This window comes from Aptenodytes forsteri, unplaced genomic scaffold (assembly GCF_000699145.1).
Source record: "Aptenodytes forsteri isolate BGI_AS27 unplaced genomic scaffold, ASM69914v1 Scaffold255, whole genome shotgun sequence".
Lineage (NCBI taxonomy): Eukaryota > Metazoa > Chordata > Aves > Sphenisciformes > Spheniscidae > Aptenodytes > Aptenodytes forsteri.
The window spans coordinates 3,003,575-3,024,324 of record NW_008794888.1 but is presented as its reverse complement, the minus strand read 5'-3'; the positions used below and the strand labels follow the sequence as shown (position 1 = coordinate 3,024,324).

Here is a 20,750-nt window from a genome sequence, read left to right as displayed (position 1 = left end):
TAAAGCCAAGGTCATCTTGAGCAAGGTGAATGTCTCGAAGTCCTTTTGAGCTGTTAACAAAGAAAAATAATATCTTTAAATATTCAAATGTCTGTTTAGAATGATAAAGCATTCTACGCCTATCGTAAAAGTGTGGTGGCTCAAATACTATACTTCAGAATTTTGTAGTATTCCAGCATGATTTTAATTCTTATTGTGCAAATGAGATTTTGTCCATTTTTCAAAATGGACAAAATTTATGTAGGCATAGGATAAAATGCTACTGCGAAACTGATAGATCATATGGTTGAACAGAGCTTTGTTTTTAATTTGCTGGATGACCTGTTCTGGCAACCTCTTCCATAAAACACTCTTCTTCCTCTTTTTTTGCCCATTAGTACTTCTAAATCTAGGTGACAACCTGTGTGTAACTAGTTATGTATATGAGCACTGTGGTTTTGTTAATACCTGATTCCAGTTTTTAACTCTTCAGAGTAATAGATGGTCATTTTGTTGAGTGTTGGCTATAAGAATAGTGATTTGCAAATAGTTTTGATCTGCTACTTTTACGTTCCAGTTTAGATTAAATTTTCTATACACTACACTATCTCAGCTTGGTGACGTATGTAGGGAAAGGCAGCTGAACTCCTCTTCTGAGACCGTTTTTGTGTTGCAAATCCACCCAGCTTATCAAGACAAATATGTATGTGAATGGTTTTATAACTTGGTAATTACTTGATAGTCAAAGAGTGAAACCAAAAGCAGACAGATTTAACAATTACTCTTCTGAATGTTGGAATTACCATCTAGCCTCAAGAATTTTCTTCAGCTGAACCTGTGTCTTACACTAGTTTTCTGAAAGATTGCATGTTTTCAGACCTCCACTCTCTTATCAGACTGCTATTGTTTTTCTTTTGAACCTGTCCTTTTCCCTTGTTTGTTTGAATTAACCACAGGATTGGAGGACATGGTGACTGTTTTTTAAGAATGCAGGAAAAAAGCAATCCTTAAAATGAGATGTGTAGAGAGATTAGTGTAATGCCTGAAATTTGGAATTTAAAAAATAGCCCATTAAGAATTAAGTTTGTGAGAACTTTAAGTAAATTGGAGCCACCTAACAAGATTTTCTTTATATACCCGACTCCCCTTCCCCACTTCATGCATTTGTCTTAATAACCTTTACCTTAATAAATCTTCCCTAGACACAAGTGAATTCAACAGTCGTTAGGGTACAGATTGAAAGTATTAATTAAAAACAACTAAACAAAACAGTAAATTGACTATATAGTCACTACTGCTTTGCAGACATGTCTGTTTATTATGAATTATTATGCAGATAATATTTTACAAGAAAATATATTTTCAAATGTGATACCTACAATTTTATGTCAGAATCTTTTCTACCTGGAATGACTTTCATTATTACAACTGGACTTGCTAACACTTTTCTGTTGTAAAGGGAAAAATTCTAAAATAGAGAAGATAACTTTACAATGTGTAATTTTGGTTTAAATTTCAAGGGTACATTTCTGTACATCTTGTACAACGTCTAGTACATTTAGATACTTTTACAGTACTGTGGTATTTCTTAACGTTGACTGAACAGAGCATTTGGTGCAGTAACCTGCATATCAGAGAGGGAAACATCCTAATTTGATCTAGGCAAGAACCACGTTTCGATAGGAGCCTGATTTGGAGAATAAGGAAGTAGATACGTTTGTGCTGGGTTTGATTACTGTTGATTCAATAAAGATTGATGCTCTTTTTCCTGAAGAATTACATTTGTAAGAGATTAATTGCATCTGCACTATAGTGCAGGCCACTCAGTGTTTTCGGTTCAGGATGTGTTTTTCTAAACCTAGGCATAAACTACAAAGTATTGAACTGTTTTATTACTGCCAGTATACCACTGTTTTGTTACTGTTTTGTTTGAAAACCAGCATTTTTTTATAGTAGTTGCACATATTCACAGTAACATTTTGCATATTTTACTTCCTAATGTTTTTAATGGGGTGCCAAAACTGTTACTATCAATGGTGGTGTTCTAAAATTTGTTATGCAACGTCCTTTGGACTTGCTGTGATTTAAGCAAGCAATGTATGTTTACCTACTAAACCATTTACATAGGTTACTTCAGTTCATGCCCTTCCTTAAAACAAAAAAAGTTCCAAGAAGACTTTTTCTTGAAAAGTATTAAATGTTTAATTTCCTTTTGCCGTGGTGGATGTCGAATAGTCCATTTATCTTCATTAAGGCATATAGCTTTAAAACTTGTGGCTTTGCTACTTGGGAGTCACGGATGCATGCCCTCACTTGTCAAGATAAATGTATTATACTGTAGTTCTCTCCCCTCCCAGTATGGATATTCAAGTTGTACTGTGGATCTGACCACAAGCAAACAATTCTCTAAGGACAGAGAAGGAAAATGCACATACTCCTAGGAATATATTTTCCAGAGCTAAAATTGACATTTTATAAATAATTTCCATGTTGCAAACTTCAAACTCACAATCACAGCAATTCAGTGATATGCATTTGGCATGAGTCAGTTTCAGTTCTTAGTGCTTTTCATTGGAAATGGCATAAAAAGTAAGATTTCTTTGAATTTTTTATGTTGTGGGCTTACAGGGGACAGAAGATGTTCTTCACTTGTAGTTGTCTAACAGTGCATGGCAGCATAAATAACGAAATGGTCATAAACCCAAGCTGCACTTCTCAGGTCACATGTTCCATTTCATTTTTAAAGAATCTAGAAACAAACTAAGCAGTTGATAACAGGTCAGTTGCAGGTGATAAAAGAGATTTTAGATGGGACATTACTTCTTTTTCCACACCTGGCATAACCACATTATATCCTTCTCAGAGTTGTCTTTAGGCACTGCTATGTTTGCTCATAAACATATGGCATAAACAATACATCGCTATTTGAATTCCAAGGACACAATACATTTTTAAAGATAGTCACCATATGTCATAGATTCTTCATTGGAAAAAATATTGATGTTAGAATTTTTTTTAATTTAAACAAAAAAGGCTGACTTATTTCTAACTTAAGTTTACCATTAAATGTATTATAGTGGGTCTTGCAAAACAGGACTGTTTCTTTCAGTATTGTTTGTAGATTTGATATTGGAGGGATTTAATAGAATCAAGCGTGTAAAGTACTCTTGAAATTATCTTAATTTTGGGGGGGTAAAAAAATACCCCACAAAGTTATGAAGACTGTTTTAGAAAAAGTGGTAATATATATGGCACTCACACTTTCAGAAGCAGCTAAAATAAGTCTGGCTACTAAGCATCCTAAATTTTAATCAAGCCGTTATTTTTAATAACTGTGCAGACTATAAAAGGTCAGATTTTTATCTAGTTAGCAATTGAGGAGTCCAGCGCTTGTCTTAGATTGTGAATAACTATGAATCATATTAATTATAGCTATTATATCCTCAAATTTATTAAGTACACTGAAGATAATTGTAAATTTTGTTTCTAAAAATACATTATGCGGGCTCTACTGTGGGTTGTTGACCCTGGGGAAATGCTTAAAAAATGCCATATAGTTATTGTTTTTTAGATTATTATGCTTTTTGAAGCTAAGACAGATGTACAAAAAGATGCAGTTTTTATTTTGTATTGGCAGCTTCCAAATATTTAGTATCTATTTCCAAGAGCTGCAATTAGTAAAGCATCCATGGTACTGAAATCCACACATCCCACAAGCTAATTATATTTGCAAGGTCAGATTGAATCCATATTTTCAGAAAAATAAAGGGTTATATAAATGTGTCTTCTACTTGGCTGTTATATCACAGTTTGTTGATCTGGAGTATAATGTGTACAATTCACAAATTTGTCTGATAACAGAAAGTGGTGTGTGATTGTGTTTATTTTACTAACCAGTATATTCACAGCAATCACTTCCAAATATCTCTCCAGTAAAGATGTGTTAATTACAAAACAGACAAGGTCTTCTATTATATTAAAGCTACTAACAAGAAGACAGCTCGAATCACACATGTAAATAGCATCATCAACCCCTATTTTAGTCCTCTGTTTTGATCTGTGAGTTGCGCATAGACCAAAGGTGCTATTAAAGACTCAGTATATGAAATAGGCAGCATTATATGAACAAAATTTATTCAACAAGAAAACAGACCTTTAACATGAATTTAACAAGCCTGAGAAATTATAAACTCTCATATGCTGCAGATTCATGCAGTGATAATAAACAAAAAAGGAAAGTAAGAGGTTTCCTTAAGCTAGCCAAACTGCTAATGGTTTTGTTATAAGCTGTCTGCTGTTGAAATGACCTCTGAAAAGTCTGAAGACACTTGTGCTAGGAAAAATTAAATGGTCAGAGTGGTGAAAGAGTTGCACTATGGAAGTGCCTTTAAAAAAAAAATTCTACCTTCGTATTTCTGGAAAGTATCCCAATGGCATAGACTTTTGTTTCACTTTTTAATGCCTTTACAGAAAGGGAATTTAGCATGAAGCTGGGAAACTGTAGTTTTTACTAAAACAGTGCATGCTGCATTAGGTAATTTAAGTACAATGAAAGCTTAAAATTTTTGGATGAGAAATACTGACTTCTTACAACAAAAAATCTAAATAACTGGGTGGGGGTTTGTGCTGCTTTTAATTAATCCTTAGAGGTTCTTTGTTCAAAATACTGTGTCTAAAGTTTCCATTGTAGAATACGGGGTGACCATGTTGCTGTCATCTGATTGCATCATGCTGTACTTCAAAATACACAAACACAGAGAGGAGACTTCAGCTTGTACACACCTCCAAGTGCTCACCAGGGCTTTTTTCTTGAATCTTACTGTGGCATAATTAACACCTACTTCACCCATTGCTCATTAGTACACTGGACATTAATGAGTCTATTTATTTTGATATAATCCTCTAAAGGAGGGACTGATTTGTGCTCACTGTGAAAAAAGCAATTACATTTCATAGAAATGAATATGTAGGATTTATTGTTGTATTTATGTTTTTATTGCATATTAGGTCTAAATTTAGCCTCCAGGTTGTTGAGCATGTTAGTTTCTTTAAGATGGTTGCTATAGAGATAGCAGCAAATTCCTTTAATCTTAGTGTAGTTAAAGTATTTAGTTGCCATTGGTCATCACAGTGCAACTGAGGCGAGAAATACCATTCTCACGCATCGTTTTTGTGCACCTCTGAGATTGTAGAAATTGCAATTTTATCCCCTTTTAAACCTTAATATTTGTGATTTGTGATTTTAGTATTTCATACCTCTTTCTGTTAGATTGATATTTGTTCTACTTAAGAAATACTTGCACTTCATTCCTTCAGGAGGACAGATAGAGTTGGACGGTCCTTTCCCATGCAGGTAGTACCTGAAACATAACAAAAATTACTTCTGGTCAGAATTAAGATGCTAGAGTAATATTCAGTATCACTCAGCAATATTTTAGCAGCTTGTTCTCATATTTTAATGTGAAATATATCCAAACATAACCTTGAGAACACCAACTGAAATGTTGAATTTATTATCAAAACCAAGTTTAATAATTTTTTTATTCTGGGTTTTCTTTTTATTTTACATTACTCAAGTCCCAAAACAAATCCACGCTGGACAATGCCATTCATTCTTGGATAAGCTCACCTTGTCTAGTAAAGTTCTCAGTTAAACTCAAATCTAGAAGGATGGCCTTTAGTAAGTTATAAAGCAGCTCCTTGTGATTATAGTATACTGCCAAGTGCATGTTTCTTGCTCCTCAGGGTAAATTTTTACTTGCTTGGGTTTTTTTCCCCTTATCTAGCTAGTCTCTGGAGAACCTGTGATGTGGAATTTTTTTTCCTTTGCTTGACTTTTTAATTTATACTGCCTGTTTGTTATGGTTGGGCATTTCCAGGTGTTCATAAATTAGAGCATCTGGTTAAAATGGAACACAGCGAGATATATACAAAAGCTTGTCACAAGTGTTTTGAGATAGAGAAAAACTTGATAGTGATAAAAAAGGAAAAAAGCCAATTATTTTGTATGTTACCACAAAGATAGATGTATAGATATATAGAAACTGTTTCAGATCTTTTTGAGAATTAAGTTTTTTTAAATGGAATTCCTTTTTTGTAGCATTAGTATCAGATGGCGTTTCTGCTGCGTATTAAATCTGAATTATGTTTTGGTTTTATTATTGCTCAGAAAAAAATGTCACTGTTAACTCACTTTAATTGGGTCACAACCTAACATTTTTAATAAAGAAGATTTTTTTGTACATTTTCTGCATGCAGTTCTAAGACATGACATATGCAGATGGATCTGGCCAGTCAGCTGAGAGTCCAGGCAATAGCCCTTAGTCGCACTGAGTCAATCAACACGAGTGAAATAGCTGGGTCTCAAAAGTAAATACAACAGGTGATAAGTTATTAGGCTTTTTCCGTTTACACTTTGATAATTTTTTTTTTGTTATAAATACTTGCCAGTTAATTTTATTTCCACGTGAATGACCTCAATATTTATGTTGTACTCCTAATAAATTGCATATGTATTTAGTTATTAATATTTGTGTAAATGGAGAGGAAAATGCTAGAACAAGATGGGAGACTCGATGTCGCTTTCTCTGCAGACTTTCAGTGACAGAGGTTGATTTCTTGTTTGTTCGATGTAAAAGATTTGGTTCAGGTCTAATTCTTCAAAATATCAAACCAGCCATATAAATATATCTATTGTTGTCCAACCCATAGCATGGAGAGGAAGAGAATAAAAATGATTGTAGAAAAGCTGTTAAAAGGAGATTTAAATATGTTAAGTTTAATGAACTAGAATAACTCTTCAAACATATGCAGACAAGATGCCTGCGAGTATGCCTGGTACTATTTCTGTGGATGTACAAGGCTGTACGTGCACTGGTCCAGTTAAAAGACTGGGGTCTAAATGAGAAATCTTATCTTGCAATTACAAATCTGTAATGGCGAGTACCCAGTAAGAGTGGGTTTGAGTGTATTGTTGGTAAGTTCTCAGTTCTGTTTCACCTCACATAGGTGTTGGATAAGGGTGTGGGTTTTATTGTATGGGGCCATGAAATCCTATTTCCAAAGATTTTCATAGACAAATTCAGCACAGGGCAGAATAAAAATCAGTGATGGTTTTACTTTATTTGCAATGAAATAGCACTGAATACTACCTGCCGTGTACCTTTAAATCATAAATGACCTTGGTTTTCTTTTACTGTATCTTTTAATCCTGAGCATGACACTGACAAGGACTTTTTAATCCATCAGACAGTTTATAGACCTTTTCGTAGTCACAAGAAGCAAAAAGCATCTGACTAGAAGGGAATACATGGGGCAAGTTCCTTGCTGGCTATAATTTTGTTGTCATTTCAAGTATTGTGGTAGTATAATTGATGTGACAGGACTGGGCTTTAGACTCGGTCCCTTAGCTTGTGCTCACTTTCAGTTTTAGTCTCTCTCTGTCATTCATTTTGATTGGATAAGATTTAGGTGACAAACATATGCATACCTTTGAAGCTTAGAGTAAGCGTACATAAAAATTCAATGTTATATGATGATATCATGTATATAAAACTTACAGCTCCATGGAAAAGGTAATAATTGGTGTCACCTTACAATACAGGGTAGTGTAGTGTGCTGATAGCATAGCCAGCAGGAGGCTCTTTTTTATTAATATTATAATTAAATGATTTTCTGGATAAAGGCCAAAAACAGATGAGTTGGTTATGCCTTGTCCACTGTTGCTTGGCACTATTAGTTCCATTTTCTAAAAAGAATTGACTTGACATCTTGTTTTTACAGGTTGTTATTGATGCCTTCAGATTGATCAATGCTAATATGATGGTCTTGGGACATGAACCAAGACAAACAACTTCAAATCTGGGTCACTTAAACAAGCCATCTATCCAGGTAAACCCAGTGTTGATAGTCCTGTAAATTGCAAGATTTATTCAGCAATTTTGGGGAAAGGTACCTAAAAACAGTAAGCTACAAATCGTTTATTGTTCTCTCTATAGCATTTTTCTGCATGCATTTATAATTGATTTGATTCATCAATGGAGTTATATATGTGAAGAGTTTAAAATTGAGCCCTAAATTAGCTACCTAAGTGTGAATGCATGTATAAGTATATACTGGAAAGGTTAAAGTACAGATTTATGGAAATGCAAACTTCCAAAAGTGACAATTGATGTCATACCATGTGATGCAAGAATAGGTACTCTTTTCAGTACTGCAATTTAAAAACTGCTGCTTATTAACATCTCAGCTTTCCTAAGGATCCATTATTCTGAAGCAAATTATGGAAAAAGTTCCCTCTTCATTAATAATCTTTTCTTTCTACTCTATGCTTATATAGGTTCTTGCTTAATATGTAATCTAGATGTCACCTTGTACTGTGTCTTAATTAATCTCTGATTGTTATATAATGCAGTAATTTGCTGAAAAAATGGTGGAGTAGGAGATTCAATGGGTAGATAGGATGTTTGGTCGGCTTCAACTGTAATGTTTCTTTTGAGTATGTTGTCTTATGTTTCTTTGCAAGCATTTGTGAAACTTTGAATATTTAAGTTTGATTTCTGAAGTTGACTTTCACTAGTAAGACAAAAGTGTTGGTCTTCAATGAAGCAAACCTTTATTTTGAGAAACAGCTTCTGTCCTAAAACAAGTATCCTCTGGAGTGATTAATGTTTTTATCTGTGTCATTCTTCTGCCTCAATGTTTTTTCCTTTTTTCTCTCCAGAAAACTTTTTTCCCTTACTATGCATTGTAAAAGGCATGTGTACTTGCAACCATGAAGCCTAATTCCTGCTCTTTCGATGTTACTTGAACAATAAAAGTAATATTTGCTAGATAAACATCCAAGAAAAAGGCCATATGCTAGTCATAGTAGAACTGAAATAAGGGCTAAACTTCTGCTGTAAGAGAGCCATCCTTTGGGAGTTACTGGATCACCATACCCCTATCTTCAAAAGATCAGTTGTTTTTTATTACTAATGCATCGAAACCCTTTACTATTTATAAAATGCTAGCCAAAAAAATCAGACAATTAGAGTGTCTGCTTCAGGAGGTGGTTGTGGTTTACTTTTTATTTTTGAATTGGTAAAAACTGTGAACTATAATGAGTATGAAATAAGCAGCTAATACTCTTGATTGGATATAGGCAAGCTCATGCTTGCATCTTTCAGGGCTTTTCTAACTGTGCTTTTCTGGACTGTTTGTAATGACCTCCACTGTAAACCCCTGTAGTATTGTTCAACTTATTATTTTAAGATGACTGTCACTACAGCATGGCATATTTTGGCCATGGGAGTTTTGGGTTTCTGTTGCTAGAGTGGGTATTTTTTGTTTGTGTTGGTTTTTTGCAAGTTGGCAGTGAGCTGTTGCAAATGCCACTGTTAAGCTAAAAATCATCGTTTAAAATTATACTCTGTTCTTAAAACTGCAAGGGCTCTTGCAGTGTTGTTTTGCTTTTATTCTAAGGTTGTAAATAAAATTCTGACCCAGTTGAGGTCAGCAGCAAACTTAATATTGATTTCAGCTGGGCTAGAAGCAGAGATTTTAAGGCATTCCTTAAAATGTCAGGAATAAGAATGGTACATGGCTTGACTTCATTCCTTTTTGGGGTTTTTTTTCTTGTGTCCCCTTATCAACAGCTTTTTTACTTGCTCTTTGTGCGTCTAACTTGTAAGGCTTGTTGGAATGATGGTTTCCATTTGAAACAAAACACACGAAGAACAAGTTTTGCTTTAAAGCGTTTTATGGGTTTTAATTTAACCTGTTGCAGTGGCTAAACTACAACTACTGTTCAGGTTTGAAGTGGAACAGTTGTTTACCTTTTACATTTGTCCACTCTTTTAAAGAGTGATTCCAGAAGGGGAGAGAAAAGAGAGAGGATGGTGGGGGAAGGCAAAGATGTCTGTCAAATTTAGGAGCTTTAGAAAACTCCCTAAATATCTACAACTGAGTTTAAACACAAACCCCAAAACCTCATATGCAATCATTTTGAGTGGGATAAGAAAATGGCAGTGGAAACTACTTATTGCTAATAGCTTTGACCATAAATTACTTTGTTGATGATAAAACCTGTATTTTACAATTTTAATTATAATAAGTGGCACAGGTAATGGTTATCTGTAACTGCTGGTTCTCATGAATGTAACCATTCAAGTAGTTTTGTATTTTTGTATATGTGTTTGCAAAAGAAATCTGTTTCAAATGTATGTATGAGAACATTTTCAGCTTTCATACAGATAATTTTGGAATGCTGAAATACTCAGTTGCATAAGATGCAAATACACATTCATTCTGTATAGCTCTAAAAAATATGTTTAAACATAAATAGGTGGAATGATTAAAACATAAGCAATATTTACCACTAATTCTGCATATTCTATGTATGATTTATCATATCTCATTTCTAAATATATACTTCATGTGTAAAATTTTATTTGAAAAATAGACAATTTTAGTTGTGGTGAGTATTTATCATAGAATTTTCTTAACCCCCCACACACCCCCAAATATTAATCCAACTCACCCTTAAGTCATAAATATAAAAAAAAAAAATATGTAATGCATATGAGCAGAATGGAAGATACATGCATATAGGTGTCACTTAACGTAATCTCAGTTGATCAGGTTGTGACGTACAGGTTTAAGGACAAATTTGCAAAGGGCATAATTATAATGAGAGAGGCTTTTTTCCATTTAAAGTTAAAAAAGAAAATTAGCTTTAATATCCAAGGGTAACTTGATGCATGTAGTCTAACCGATACCTGACATGTTTTATCGCTGCTTCAGCTACTCTCTCTTTGTATTGTACCTTAGAGAATGAGCTTGGGAATGTTGGCAGTGGTTGTAAATAAATGGATAGCCAACATTCTTTGGTTTGTAACAGAAAGAGCCTTATATTTTAATAGAAGTGGTAACCGAATTTATTGAGAGAGGAAGGATTTGAGAGAAATATGTTTGTGCATATGTATCGGTCAAATGTTTGCAGGCAGTTACCACTTTTTCCTATGATAGTTGTTACTGTGTGAAAAAATCCATGGTTTAGAAATAGAAAGTATAACTGTCAGTTAACGAATGCTGAAAGAGAAATAGAAACAGGTATATTTACTTGATACCTACTTACAGTCTCTGTGTATTTGTTTCTTTGTGTTTTTTCTCTTATTTAAGTGATGCTTGAAGATGGCTGTGTTTAAATGAACTCTTCCCTTCTAATATTTGTTCATTTCAATGGTGGGTAATTTTTATGCAAACTTTTCCCTGAATTTTACAGGCACTAATTCATGGACTAAACAGACATTACTATTCCATCACCATCAACTACAGGAAGAATGAACTAGAACAGAAGGTAATTGTTTTAGCTTTTATTCAGAGGACAAAGAACACTATATGAACTATTTAAGATTTGTGGCAATACTCTGATTTCAACTGCTGATACTTTCATTAGTTGTTTTAACTCTCCTGGAGTAGATGGCTTCTCTTCCAGAAAGCACTGGGATGTGTAGTCATGATGATGAAACCTTCCAAAACCACATTCTAATATTCATATAAATAGTTTGGCAACATTTTTGTCCACATGTTTTATGGAAAACCCTCATGCTCTTCTCTGCACTTAACAGGTTTGTGCAAAGTTTCAAGTTTTCAGTGATGAAGCTGAAAGACATACTAGCTGCCTTAGGTTGTCACGGGCTGGAATTCCTGAACCTAGAAGACCATATTTTCCAAAATGGAATTGTATAACCAAGGAATCTCAGGTTTTTATTGGCTATAATCACTTTGACAGAAGGTGCTTCCAGCTGGTATGAATGGAGCTCCCCAAAACTTCACTGAATATCAGGAAGTAGTGATGTCCTGCATTTACAGAAAAAATATTGTTCAGTTACTGACAACAAATATTGTCAGTTACTTTTGTATCAAACTTCCTTAGTTACAAGTAAAATCTAGCTTGACAGTCTCAACCAGGAAAACAAACAGAAAAAAAGAAAAAAGCTTATTTGTCATCTACGGAAGTTAATTCTTGAAAAGCCAGATTCTGTCCTCAGTTATGCCTATGTATGTTCTTGGCTTTGTTAGGGTTATAAATTGATCTCAGAGTTGGAGTTTATGATGAAATGGTCAGAATAGTTTTCTCACTTAATTTTGACTTTTAGAGGGCTAGAAGTAATTAAAAAACCCCACAATTTTGAATAATGGAAGAGTATGCATGCAAATCAGGGAGTTGAAAAGAATTTGTGAAATGCATAACCCTCTTTAGGACAGTGTCAGACTTTCAAGACCTCACTGTTACTAAAAAGAGTAACTGATTCAACAAAACCACCTCTCTCAGGAAATGTCCATGAAGCTTCCGGAGGTCATTGTTTCCGTTCAAATACAACAGTGTGGCCAATCTGGTCTTTTCTGAAGTTCCAAGTGCTTGCTTTCTTTAATGGCTTTACATATGTAAGTTACTACCTTTGCAAATAGGAGAATAATCTTGACCGAGTTAGGGAAACGTTAATCTGTGAGGCAGCAACTATCTCCAGACATCTTTCATAAGGCAGGTTCATACATATCTCAACCCCTCCTCGTGGTGGTGGTGATCTGTTATCTCCTGTAGTAAGAAGAGTACATGCTTCATATATTAGATGAGGAGCACATCACGCCATAATTTTAAAATCCAGATAGCCTAGCTAAACTGTCCATATGCAGTTTGCCTACAACCCCTTCTGTCAGTAGCTAAGATCTTGCTAATACGAATTATGACACAAACTTTCAACTCGGTTCATATGTTCCAAAGCCAGGTTTCTTTGAAAGCTGTACGTAGGATGAAACAGGCACTTTTATTCAGGTAGACAGCAATTACAGGGCTTAGGGGTTCTCAAAGACGTCTGTAGTAAATGTTCGCAAATTGAAGGCAAGCTGAAACTGTTTGCTGAAAGGGTCCTCCCTACAGTCCTCAGGTGTGCAGGAGTTCCACGAAATATGCTTTCTTTATTCATGAAAATCAGGAAATTGCCTTTGTAGCTATTCCTTCAATCTTTCAAGAATGACATCAGTGTCGAGTAAAACACTTCAGATATTTCTAATAGTCCCCATGTTTATCACCATCAAACTCTGCATCACTTTCTCATGTTTTTAGGGCTGTTTACTTTGTAGGACAAACACACACAGGTCATGCTTTGGTTGCTTTTGAAGTTCAGTTCATCACAACTGTGGCAGCTGCTTGCATACAGTTCAGGATAATCAGTGAAGCCTGAAAAACTACTTCATACATTTAATCCAAGCATTAAAATATTTTTCAACTTCATCAGAGGCCAGAAGCTTTAACCATTCCTTATTTGGCAGCTAAAATACTCACCTTTTCTGTTAGCTCTCCTACAATGCAATTGCGCATTCTCAACCTACAGCAAAAATAAAAAATTACAAAAGAAAAACCTAAATATTCCTGTCAAAGTAAATGTGACCCTGATTTCCATGCCTCATTTTCATATTTAGGGTTCAAGAAGTTTGATCTTTAAAAACTGATGCCAAATCTATCGTCTGCTTTAGCAGAATAGTTGATTATTGTATTTCCTGTATTTAAACGTTGTAAGATCAATAATTTTTTATTACATTCTTACTATTATAAATTGTTTTTCTGTCAAGAGATCTTCATAGTGTTATGAATGTATTTTACGATGAATGCTCTAAAGAGGTTTTGTTTTGCAGATGTTGCTAAATTTGCATAAGAAGAGTTGGATGGAAGGTTTGACACTTCAGGACTACAGTGAACATTGCAAACTCAATGAAACAGTAGTGAAGGAGATGTTAGAATTAGCTAAGAATTATAACAAGGTATTCATATCCCATAGTGATAGTATAACTGTAGCTGTGTTTATGAAGTGAAGAAATTTATTACTTAATTTCAGAAGTAAGAAGTTGATTATCACAAGCTTTATTCAGAATGACTTGTAAAGGACTAGACTGTAAGAACAAAACAGTTGTTGCAGGAACTTTTTTGGACCTTGGTGGTTATTTGATTTGTATAATCTGTTTTCAGCAAAGAGTTTCTTGGAATTTGGTTAAATTAGGCACAAGTGTGGTTTTAATGGCCTTGTGGAGACTGTGTCTTATTCATTAACTATGTATCATTTCTATGTGAAGTTGCCCATTAGCTCTTTAGGCTTTGCCACCCGACTTTTTGCCCTAAACTAGAAAAGCGTTTAGTTACATGTTTTGCTTTGAAATGTGAGTAATCACATCAATTTTGTATTTTTACTTAGTGAAGAGAGTGTAAGATTCCTGTAGATCAAAATAAGCAGTTGATTGTATTCTTCATTCCTTCAGTCAAGGACTACTTGATCAGTATAGCAGAATAAAGGTTATTTATCTGTATCAGTCCAGCAGATACATAGTAAGTATTTAGAACACATTCTAGAGCCCAATTCAATGTTCTTTTTAGATAAAGAAATTATTATTGGTGTTGTAAGAAAGAGGAATCACAGTTATTTGTACTGTTTTAATACTGGCACTTACACTTAGAAATATTTTTTATAAATACTAGATCTCAACAAGCACTCTTGAGTGGTAAGCATGTCAGTCATTCTTGACGAGTGCTATTTTTTTAACTTCTTAGAAGTCCTTAAAAACAAAATTCAATATTACATTCACTAATTAAGTTAGTGAATTTACTTTGTAAAGACACTGTGTTTGAAGGCAACAGAACATTATAAAAATGTATTAAAATAAGTGACTTTAAACAGTATAAAAAAATTACTGACATCAAACCTCCGGTAGTTGAAACAGTGTAGGTAACATTAGTTTTGGTTCTGCTTTACTAGTTTAACTATCTTCAACTCTTGATACCACTCATTTTAAGATTTTTGCTTAAAAACAGTTTTGTGAATATCTGACAATAAAACCATTCATGAGTATTTGCCTTGATCTTTTGCACTAACACTTAGTAATTAAAACCACGTCTGCTGAAAAGCTTATGAAAAGTACCTTTCCTTTTGACTTTCTGAAATGTGTTGCCATTTGATTTTTTTTCCCTTTTTTTTTTTTTTGAGAAAGAGAATTATTTTGAGAATCTTGTGGCTTGGGGAAAAAGTAAATGAAATCTGAAACACTGACCTTCTCTGTGTTTCTTTCACAGGCTGTTAAAGAAGAAGATAAGATGACACCTGAACAGCTGGCAATAAAAAATGTTGGCAAGCAGGTGAGGTGTGATGAATTAGAGTGAGGTGGAATGATATGCTTCGTTCATTCTAAATATTAATTCTTTTACATGTGCGTAGGTGATTTCAGTTTTACATGCGAGATATTCTCAACGCTTCAAATAATGAATTTATTTTTGTTGAAGATTGTTGTGTAAGGAACAAGGCTTTTGACACTATAGGTAGTCGGCAGAATATCTGCAAGTTGTGTTCTACGTGTGTTTGTATTACATGCTGAGGAGCAGTGTTGAGATTTGGTAGTTTTCCTTTTTTTCTTTTTTCTTCTTTCCAAGAAGAGGCATAAAGTCTGTGTCAGAGAGGCCAAAACTGTGGAGACTTTTAAAAAATAGTAATAATTGAAAAAAGGTGGGAGTGTTGTTTATACATTATCATGGCTAAAGAGCCAGCTCACCCCTGTCCTCAGTTCATGAACACACTGCCGGTGCTTAGCTCCAATACCACACGTATGTGAGTAAGCTGCATTGCTCTATTGCTGTTGAAGGAAAACAGTTTAGGACCATAGCTGAAACTGAAAACACCCACTCAATTCATTCTATTCCTTTGCAATGTCAGGATAGAATGTCCTTATAGAAGACTCGACAGAAAACTATTTCTACGTTTGATTTCAACATAAAGGTTGAGGAAGTGTGCTTTGGTGAGGGAGAGGAGAACAAAACAAGTTTGTAAGAGGTTGTGTTCAAATTCAAGAAGGGCAATGGAAACAAGAAATAGCTTTAAAAATATCCAGTGTGTCCTTAAAGAACCAGTATTTATTGCATTGCTACTAGCAGTAGAAGAATTTAAAGGATTCTGGATTGCTCTTATGTGTCAGCTTCTGGCAGCTATGTCATAACACATCTGCACTATTGTTCAGTCACTCATGTATTTCTGTAGCATTCAGAACAATGGAGTTTATGCACACCTACACATACATAAATATATATATAAAATAAAACATGTAAGAAGGGTTGTATTTTAAGGGTTATGATGTAATCTCAAACAGAACTTAAGCTTCACTAGTTGTTTAAATCACTACACATACATGAAAAAAAACCCTATTTTGATGCAGTTCTTTAAAAAGAAAAGAAATTTTTTCCTGATAAAATTAAGTTTTCTTCAAATTTCTCTAAATTTGAACAAAATGGTTCAGTTAAGTAATTTCCATGTGGGTTTTTTATGCAACTTACATAAAAAGCTTTGTAAACAAACAGCTGCTCACAATAGGGATATTATGTTATTAGGTTACATAATTTGCTAGGAAGAGAGAGAATATTGGAGAACTGTATGATCTTTGAAAATGAGTTATTTAAGAAGGACAGCTTACACAGATTTTTCTTCTAGTACACTTTTATGTAAACTTAGATGGGTTCGTTAGATTTTGACAATAATTCTTTTTAAAAAAAAGTTAAAATTCCCACACGATTGTCTTCCATATTTTAATTTCTTTACACACAAGAATACTACAATAATACTACAGTAAAGTTTAGAGATGTTTTTAAATATGCCTGATAATTTTGCAGTATTTGGAGATTAATTACTTAATCTCAATTCTGAAACTGAAGAAGTGCATGAGTATGGTTTTCAACCAGAAATAATCTTAGTTTTATGCAGATGCCCACAAATGCCCACATCAATTGAGTAATAGTGTGTGTGGATGTGTATTTTCAGAACTCTGCTCAGGCTTAACATTCAATTTTTCAGAACATTTGAACATAACATGGTGCATTTTTTCATTTTTATGGGTATAAATATGCTAATTTTCTTGCAGTCAACACAACTATTCAAAGACTGTGTTAGATCATGCTTGAGTCTTTACAGGATTAGAACATGCATTTGTACAAAGATCTGAAAACAAATTGCAGTGTACCAGAACTAAGATTAAAATATTGGCCTTAGCGAGATGCATAGTAAATTCCACATATTGTGTGTTGTCCTTAAAACTCACAGCTGTGTCACGCTTACTCTTCAGATGCTGGATAGAAATTTACTTCCTAAACCTATCCTCAACTTATCCGAGTGATAGTATGGACTAATAAAATCTTACTCATGGAAATTCAGTCATTTGCTAGGTCTTGTTTGAATGGAAAATTTAGGAGCATTACTGGCCTGTGTTCCTTAACTCACAATCGCCTTAAATAGACCTGAAGTGAATGAAATCCTCCAGAGATGTTTGTCATTTCTCTCATGGCATCCTTTGTATTTCAGGACCCCAAACGCCATTTAGAAGAGCATGTGGATGTGCTGATGACCTCAAACATTGTCCAGTGTTTAGCTGCTATGTTGGATACAGTTGTATTTAAATAACCCATTTACTGTTTGTGATGCTTTCTGTGTATATTTGTTTATTGTTTCTAATACTCACAAAACAGAGACTGTTGAGGCTATATTTGATTAAACAGAGACATCTGACTTCATTTGCAGTGTAAGTGCAGCACTATAACACCTTTCAGTCTCTAATTGTGCAGTTGCTTCAGTTTCTTTATGTCAGGGTCTTTACAGATTCCAAAGCATTCAAGAACACAATGTGGGCAAAAATGTATTACATTTTCATTTAATATTTGGGGGAAAAATCAGTAGTACATATATATTTTGATTGTTGCAACATAATAAAAATACATTTACAAACCTTTCTTAAGTTCTGGAAGGCCTTTTTTGAGAAAGGACGGTGGGAATTAACAGTGTAGGAAAAGTGTTGGTAAAGGTTTATTTCTACTCACTGTAAAACTACTGAGATATTAATTGCTAAGGCAGCAAAACTTCTCTAATGAAATTTGGCTCCCAGTGATTACCAGATACTCTAATTGAGATTAAAACAAAAATTTGTGGTAGCACTGAATTCTGAGGGATGTACAAAACCCAAAATGCTGAAAATTCTCCTGACAGCTCCCTTTCAATATTATTCAAACCCTAATATCCACAGAAGACAACTGACCTTAAGAAAATGAATTCAGTTATGCTGATAACTGAATCACACAACTCTCACAAGCGGTGTCATAAATAGCAGTATTCTGAGAATAAACATTACAGTGATAGAGGCTGTTCTAGGTTATATGAACCCTCCCTCCTGCGAAAGAGAATGTACACGAGTTGTCCGTATATATAAATATATGGAAAGAGTCCCAACTGGAATATGACATTTAAAACAGTTTCCACTGACTAGAGAGAGGGAAACACTGACAGGAAGGCAGGTGGGTTGGCTGCTTGGTTTTAAGCAGGCAAAGCCAAATAACTGGGTTTGGGGAGTGACTCTGGGTTTTGGGCAGCGGGCTGGTTGGGGTTTGTTTGGTTTTTAAGTATTGGATGGTACTTAAGCTGATTTGATTCTTTTGTCTGGGCAGAAGTGTTCTCTTTCTGTGTCACTCACAATATTTTGTTCACGGGATTTTGAAAAAAAAAAGAATGAACGGCAACAATTGTGGCAGGCAAATATTTTAAAACTAGATACATCTTTTTGTGTTGATGATGATTTTTTTTTTTAAGTGATTTGACTTCTTACTTGCATAGTAAAGAAATAGCCCATAAAATGGTCTCATTTTCCACTTTGTACCCAGTAATTTTCTATTTACTTATTCATTACCATTCAAAGGTTTTTCTTTTGTTTGGAATTTCTTATTTAGGCCTTTTAATTTACTATTTTAGCATAACTCTCTCTCAAAGTATATTTAGCATGCATTTACTTCAGAGGGAAACATGCAGATTTTTGCAGCTGCCCTCCTTATGGCCTTCCCTCTGCCCCCACAGTAGGCAGTAGAATATCAGACTGGGAAAATGGAGACATACCAAACTACATTTGCCTGCATATAGTTAAATGGAAGTGCTTTCTGGCGATTTGCACTAAAACCTGCGTATCATCGAGGAAGGCTGTATTTGGGCCTTGCCGTTGTCCGATGTGTGCATGCACCCCTGCACCCCAGGGTGAGATGGGGCAGGAGCTGATCGGGGGACCTGCCCTTGGGCTCATCTGCCAGCGGGGCTCTGCATCCCTGCCGCTATCTACTCCCACGCGCACGTGTAACACCACGAGGGTGACATAGTTTGGCAGGTCGTGGGTAACATGGCACTGCAGAACAGGAGAGAAGCTATCGCAGTGCTGCAGTGTATACCTGCATGGAAGGCCGGTGTAAGCAGGGAGACAAACCAGTGAGTCTTGCATATTCTAAATTAATTTTGACATGTACCTCTTGCAGAGGGTAGCTGAAGGGAGTCTGTTGGAGATGCAGATCTCCTGTAGTATGAGCTTGTGCTGTGGTACCCTGCTTTCTATCTGCTCCTCAGTTTGACTTGGAGGCACAATTTTCCATTTACTAAGATGTTTCATAAATAATCAAAAGGCTGTTTTTCGGGACATCTTTCCTCATTTTTGTCCAGTGCTTTAGGAGCTACACAGAGGATTTGGAAGAATGTGTGCATGCAGTAACGTGAAAAGCAGCAGCCCATATACCATCTTGGAGGAAGAAAGAGGTTTTCAGCAGCTACCTTCTGAGCCTCCAGCCGCAATGGAGCAGACCTTCATTAGCAGCTTGACCCCTCGTCACCTGTCAGCATGAAGGACGGGCATATTGTATTAGCAAGCCTCTCTCCTTCTTTCTATGACGATTCTGTAACACCACCTGCCATTGCAAATCCCCCTATTGTACCGGTTTAGGAGTTGTGCACTGAAGATTTTTGGCATATATTAGCACTTCCATGTGATTGGCAGTATACCACTGAATTCATTGCAGCTCTGCATCTCTATGGGTGTAGCTCCATAATTCAGGGCAGCGTTTCCCAGGGTTTATCTGTGTTTTGACCCATCTCCTGCCTATATAAGTCCATTACCTTTCTGTCGGTTTCGAGCAGAGAAAGGGACACATCTGGTGAAACAACTGTCGGAAACATTAGTTAGAACTCGTATTAATAAAACTATTTTCTTAGCACTCAAAGGAGAAGGTGTAGTATGGAAAGTTGCATGCGCTGTACCACCCAACTGCAAGTAAAACAGTGAACTGCTTGCTTTTTGCTTCATAAATTATTTTATTAGAATAACTTCCTTGCAGAGAGTGTGTGTATGATGGCTTCTATGAAACACCAAATAACTGAACTAGCTTACGGTTAAGCAACAGAAAAACTAAACGGCCGTGGGATTTGAGAGCGTTGAAATACGCATTCTGACAAGTCATCCTGGTTCTAGTCTTCTCTGGATTTGAGTCTGCAAAGTTTCAGCCTGGCTTCAGATGATTATACGCTGGTCTTGGTTTTATTACGTGATGATCCGAGCTGCATTAACTATCAGTGGAATTTGAAGCCGGCTGCTGGTGTCACCTGGAAAGAGATGCGATCTGTAAAATACCTGAAGTCCAAACCGCTAAGGGGAAAATACTAAGAAAAATGAAAGAGGGCTCCTCCCCGGGCAAAAAAACGGTGCTTTTAAAATTCACAAGCTCGCCTAGGAAGGGAAATTGAGACTGATGCTGGGCAGAGGCGGGGGTGGCAAGCGAGTCCCCTGAACTCTTCGGGCGCATCTTCACGCCCCGGAGGGTCCCGCTTCCAGTTAGCCCGAGGCTCGCACGGACGCACTGCGGGACCCACCGGCAGGTCCCTCCTGCTGAGGGGGGGGGTCCTCGGCGG

General features: G+C 35.6%; 1 protein-coding gene across 1 annotated transcript in view; it reads left to right on the top strand.

The window, feature by feature from the left end:
• PSMD14 (proteasome 26S subunit, non-ATPase 14) overlaps nt 1-17,771 on the top strand; it is a 43,952-nt gene extending 26,181 nt beyond the window's left edge. Inside the window, exons 7-11 of the mRNA XM_009274908.1 lie at nt 7,762-7,869; nt 11,243-11,317; nt 13,657-13,782; nt 15,083-15,145; nt 17,349-17,771. Coding sequence (XP_009273183.1) covers nt 7,762-7,869; nt 11,243-11,317; nt 13,657-13,782; nt 15,083-15,145; nt 17,349-17,447 — 471 coding nt within the window. The 3' untranslated portion in view covers nt 17,448-17,771. The remainder of the gene's footprint in view (nt 1-7,761; nt 7,870-11,242; nt 11,318-13,656; nt 13,783-15,082; nt 15,146-17,348) is intronic.
• Nucleotides 17,772-20,750: the final 2,979 nt, after the last annotated feature.